General features: G+C 44.1%; 1 protein-coding gene across 1 annotated transcript; it reads left to right on the top strand.

Annotated features, from left to right (window-relative positions):
- Positions 1-449: 449 nt before the first annotated feature.
- On the top strand, positions 450-2,954 carry si:ch1073-303k11.2 (leucine-rich repeat neuronal protein 4). Its single transcript, XM_049029812.1, has 2 exons — positions 450-586; positions 1,567-2,954. The coding sequence occupies exon 2, from the start codon at positions 1,572-1,574 to the stop codon at positions 2,304-2,306; it is 735 nt and encodes a 244-aa protein (XP_048885769.1). The 5' UTR covers positions 450-586; positions 1,567-1,571; the 3' UTR covers positions 2,307-2,954.
- The last annotated feature ends 3,046 nt before the right edge of the window (positions 2,955-6,000 follow it).

The raw sequence follows: 6,000 nt of genomic DNA, 5'->3' as shown, positions 1-6,000 counted from the left end.
AAACACTGCTCCAAAGCTTAAACGCTTGGACTGATTATGATACATGAACCGTGACTAACCTTGTCACATCGGAAACTGTGCACATGGAAATATCTACAAATGAATCAATGAAGACTTTAAGGCTGCCAGCAATGACCCCCTCAGCGGAAAACACCTACATGAGTAAGCGAAATGTAATTCTGATTTGTGAGCTGTAGAATAAACACCTCCTCATTATCTACCACCGAAAGGCTCGCTTAAACTCACCGACGAGTTCCAACAGGCCCCCTGTACCACAGCTGGCAGTAGATACAGATGTACCTCCACAAAAGTGTGCATGCACTCAGAAGCTCTCCTTAGTGAGTGCATTACCAAACTTGGCAAAAGGGAGGGAGGGGGGCAGAAAGGGATTGTGGGGGGTGGCCAAGAATGAAAATAGGGGAATGTGGAAAGTAGGAGGGGGGAGTCTGGGAGAGTCTTTAAAAGGCAGCAGCAGGGAGAAGAGTCAGAGGAGAAACGTGCTTAAAAGAAAAGAACAGGGAAATCAAAATTATCAAAAACCGGGACGGTGTACAGCCTAAAGGAGACTAAAAATCACATTGTTCAGGTAACAGTCTGTTTTTATTTACATTTTGATGATTATTTTGTGTCTTGGTTTTTTTGGTTGCTATGACGATGAGGTTGGGGAGTGCATGACTAGACTATCAACGCAGTTCATGCTTAATGTTCATTTTATAAGATAGAACTGCACTCACTGTGTTATCAATGTCGCCACGCCAACTGCTTCTGTGACATTAATGCACAGTATGACGTCTTCACTTACCTCTAACAGGTGGGGCATGGGGCGAGGAGGAGAGATTCTGTTTAAGTTTGTCCAAGGCAAAATTCTGGTCATTTTTCTTGGTACTCAGTGGGGGGCGGGGGTGCAAATTTTCCTGTTAACAGCCACCGTAATAGTTATAAAGTTGAAAATTGAAGGCAAGTCCTATATGAAGAAATATTATGAACAAAACACACAGTTGTCACACAATCACTGTTTAGAAAATGTCTTCCATCACATATGACAGAGAAAAGAAAAGGGATTATTTTAAATACAGATTTTGTCAGGGGTTTCTTAAAATTATATTGAGCAAACAGAATGCTATTAATCGCTATTTGAAAGTCTTACATTTTTGTTAGAAATTAGAGGCAAATCACAGAAAGAGTCAAATATCAGAACACTTTTATGCACTATGTACAAAAAGTGAAATTCATTTTGGTGCAGATGGTGGTACATAATACAGTTTTGAGATAAAGTCAAGACAAAAATACACAAAACAGAATGAAGATAGATGGATGAGATGGATACAAACCGTGTGGGGTGTCTGCAATTACAGTCAACAGGAGTTTAAAATGCAGTGTTGCATAGGTGGCGGTGTGCTTGCCTTGGGAGCCCGGTTAGGAGGGCAATGGCCAGGGGGAAGGAGCTGCTCAGATGGAGAGTCGTCCTTGTACGTGTGATCCTGTGTGCTACGGTGCTAATAGTTGAAATTTTTGGCCCACAACTGTTTTTACCATGATCCTCGTGTCTCATTTAAATGCCCACAGATAGCATGTCTGCCAATAGGAATGCGGCTCTGCCCCCACTGCTCCTCATCCTGGTGCTTATCCATGACTCTGTTGCCAACACCGTGTCGAGCCAAAACAGAAGCTACACGACCAGTCAGCCTCCCGTGACCCATAGGCGAATCATCTTTGTGGCAGAGCCCGAGGAGCCGGAGACGCCCATGGCGCGGGCGAGCTCGCGGCCGGCTGTGTTGGCTGAACTCTGTGACTACGACCCCTGCAGGGACCAGCAGACGCCCTGCACCCAGCTGTCATTCGAAAGTGGATGCCTGTGCCCAGGGCTCAGCGGGCCCAATGTCCTGCCCCAGGCCCCGCATCTGAAGAGCGTGCACCGTGAGGGCTCTGAGGTGGTGGCCCGGTGGTGCGCTCCGGCCTCTGAAGTGCAGCAGTACCGGGTCACAGTGGAGCCGGGCATATTTCAGCTGTTTGAGGAGATTTCCAGAAAAGGCTCTCTGGGGAATCTGGTGCCAGGGACCAAAGTGTGTGTGGAGGCGATCAACAGGGCTGGCATCAGCAACCCTTCAAAGTACTCATGTACCCGGTATGAGCCCAAGGGGACTGACAACCTGGCCCTGAAAGCCGGGCTCATTGCAGGAGGCCTGATCCTCCTACTGCTCCTCTCTGTGGTGGCCTTCCTGCTATGGAGGCGCAAGTTGCACAAAGAGGGGAGCGGTAGCGTGGGTCTGGGGAACCCATCTTTTAGCACTGAAGGAACCCTGTGACCACTGGAGGGCACTAGACTCAGTGCTTTGTGATACCTTCTGGAGGCAGGGACAAAGACATTAAAACATGATGCATTTTATATGAGGCATGTCCTGCTGGCAGAATATAGACAGCAGGAAAATTCCTCTGCCAGAGTGCACTGTGACTTAACTGGCCATAATTGTGATACACTGTATTCATATGTATGGGTGTTTGTGAATAGTCTGGTATCTCCGGAGTAGTGATGGCTAAATGAAGCTTCATGAACCACTTGCTATATTTTCTGACCCCACTAGATGGTGCTCTTGGTTTACTTTGGGCCATGCTTTGAGCCCTTTTTTGAACAGAGAGAACCATCTAGTGGTTCATGAAGCTTCATTTGGCCCTCGCTACTATATAGTGTGTTGTGCCTTTCATGGCACAAACAAATACCTAGTGAAATGCTTTGAGTGTGATTGGTACTCTGCGTCCAACTGAAGGTACGATGAAGGGGAGCAGACAGAAGCAGTGGTTCGGTGTCAGGATGTTGTAAGGCTGTAGCACACTTATAGTGGAACCTCAATGCTGTAGGAACCTTAAGATCAGGTGACCAAGGTCAGAACGGAAAGGCATCAGTATACGAGTTTCCCTCTGTTAGTCTACTAATGAAATAAAGTGGTTCAGCAGAGTTGGGTCTGTTTTTTTTTATTTTTTTTGTGGGACAGCCAAGAAAGAAACCAGTTTATTCTAAGTCCCGAAGGAAGGTAACAGTGGAAAAAACTGGTCAGGAAGCAGACAATCGAAGGTTACACTGGCTGAACTGCTTTCTATTACTCACAACTGAAATCTGACAAGATTATTTGCTGCTAAACTGCTAAATTTTTGTAGATTTTTAATTTAGTTTTGACTGCAATAACATTTATTTTTAAACTGGAAAGTCTGATGTTAGTATAGAAGTACCAATGTGTTTTCTTAATATTTAATGAACTTTTTAATAAAAACTAAAAAAATGTGGGGCTTTACAAATTATAATGAAGGGGCCCTAGTGTTTCTCTCTTTAGACTGAAAACTGTACAGTGGGAGAACTTCATCAGCTCATTAGGACGGTTTATCTGATCCATCCCGCGTCCATTATTCTGCTCTATTTTTCAGATTTATTCTCACAGTGCAGAAAGGGGAAGTGATTGCAGACTTGCAAACTGTGGGAGTTGGGGGGGGCAGTGGATTCTCACCGAAACCACCCATAAAAACTTCCATGATTTTTTTCAAATGCTGTTTCGGCTTATGTGACCAGCCAAAATAACCCCATCCAGCCCTCCCCCCACCCATGCTGGTTATGCCGCATCAGGGGCGGGGGGGGGGGGGTAACTCAAAGCATGATCGCCGATAATCAGGGTGCTGGTTCAACTATGCTTTTTCAGAGCTGTAATTACGCATGCCTGTTACATGCAGATTTTATTCATCGGTGTCGGGAGCCATTTACCAGATAATGTTTTACATTCATATTCATATTAATACATGAATGATGAGCTTAATTCGTGCCTTTTGATATTTACTTTCAGCTTATGCAGATTTTTTGCTTAGTCCTTTCAACAATAAATCTAGTAGCTGTTTGAAAGGTTTTTCACTCTTTTTTGTACTGGTACCTGTACCTGATGGAAGAGAAAAGGAAGCGTTGGATTTACCCAGAATCCACATAGAGGTGGAATAGCTTTGAACCCGGTCCCCTATGTGTTGAGAGTGCATCACGAATAACTCACTGAAGTACCATGGCAAGAAGACATACCTATAGAAATTCTGATCTACACAAATTACGATCCCTGCTATGAACTATTAAACAAATTATTAGACAAATAACAAATTTCAAGCTGTTTTGGGAAACATGTCCCTTTTTGTTAAGAAGCGGCACAGAATTGCCAGTTTGGGGCTGCACTGTTTAATAAAGATGTTTACCCACTGTAGATGCTAATTCAGATTTTTCGCTGTTACAGCACCAGCGCATGATAAATGATGATCCACTTAGCAGTTTAGACCCAGCAAGGGGATTTTAATATGAACCGAATACAAAATAAACCAGAAACAAGGGGGATCATGAAGGGTCTAACGAAGGCAGGTATGTAGAATAAAGACTGAAATGACTGGAACTGAACTTGAGGGAAAACTAGCATCCATAGGATCCAGAAATGCAGGCAAAAAACACATGCAGGAAACACGCATGAACAAACGCGATGACTGACTGTGGAGCAGGGGAAGGGCAGACATGTATATGCAGAGATAACAAGGCAAAACAAAACTCAAAATGTCCAGCAGAGCTGAGGCCTCTGGCCAGCCTCCAATCCATGACTGTACGGGAGCTCGGTTCTCAGCCACATGGTGGCCTGGGGAGCAGAAGAACACAATATGGACTGTGAAAGAGACGAAACACAAAAAGCAACAGGATGGACAGCAACACCTGCTGGCCAAAAAACAAATAACAGACAAAGTAAGGACTAATTCTGACAGCTTATGACAAGGATACATTTTGTTCACATTGTAAGTAATTCTGGAACAATAACAAAGCTAGTTGTGTTCCATTTCATTTACAGCTTCTCCGTTAGTTTTTTCATTTTCTAATGAAAGGATAGCTCTTCTTTAACGATGAAGGCAAATTAATGCATGACAAAATTGTTCATATCTCAAAACAAGAGGGTGCACATCCTATCTCTACACAATATCATAACAGACCTAAACAATCAGCACAAACACAGGACTATAAAAGTCTGGTAGACATCTCATCATGGATGATAAGTCATCATCTGAAACTCAGCTCCAGCAAAACTGAATTGCTTTTCACCCCAGTTGATTGATCCCCACACCAGGATCTTGCGATCTCCCTGGATAACTCTCTGATCTGTCCTTCATTCACTGCATGCAACCTTGGGGTTACCATGGACAATCACCTGTCCTTTTCCTCTCATGTTGCTGATCTTTCCTGATCATGTTTATTTTTCCTCTTCAACATCAGAAGGGTTCATCCATATCTTTCCACACAGGCCACTCAGGTACTTGTTCAATCTCTTGTCATTTTGAGACTAGACTACTGTAACTCACTCCTACCAGTCTGCCTTTGAGTGCCTTTCGTCCTCTACAACTGATCCAGAATGCAGCTGCCCGACTCGTTTTCAACCTTCTTAATGTCTCCCACACCACACTATTACTATGCTCCCTCCACTGCTTCCTGTAGCTGCCCGCATCAGATTCAAAATGTTGATGCTCGCCGACAAAGCCAAAAATGGCCCAGTACCCCCGCTACCTAAAAGTACTTACAACACCCCCGCAATGCACCACGCTCCCTCTGATCCTCCAGCACCACTCGACTGATCCCATCATCTCAGCTCAGTTCAGTTTATCTCTATACTACATTTCAGACAATCAAGGTTGGCACAAAGTGCTGTACAAATCATAAAAGCAAAGACGACAAACACATACAAAATCATGACACTAGTCACCTATACTGAATTAAAAGCCAAGAGTAAAAATGTATTTTTAACCAAGCTTTAAACGTGGACAATGTTGCCGCCCGTCGAATCTGCAGGGGCAAATTGTTCCACAAAGATGGGCTTGCAATCGCGAATGCACAATTTCCCCCTTAAGCTTCAGCCTAAATTTTGGGATCAGCAACAGGCTTTGGTCTACGGATCTCAAAGTCCTATTCGGAACATACGGATTTAAAGGCTCCAACAGATAAGTGGGAAC

Source organism: Brienomyrus brachyistius, chromosome 10 (genome assembly GCF_023856365.1).
Source record: "Brienomyrus brachyistius isolate T26 chromosome 10, BBRACH_0.4, whole genome shotgun sequence".
NCBI classification, from domain to species: Eukaryota; Metazoa; Chordata; class Actinopteri; order Osteoglossiformes; family Mormyridae; genus Brienomyrus; species Brienomyrus brachyistius.
Note: the sequence above shows the minus strand (reverse complement) of the source record. Positions and strands in the feature narration are given on the sequence as shown.

What these genes read in the sequence shown, in the direction of transcription:
- si:ch1073-303k11.2 (XM_049029812.1), top strand. Translation starts at nt 1,572, where the DNA reads ATGTCTGCCAATAGGAATGCGGCTCTGCCCCCACTGCTCCTCATCCTG.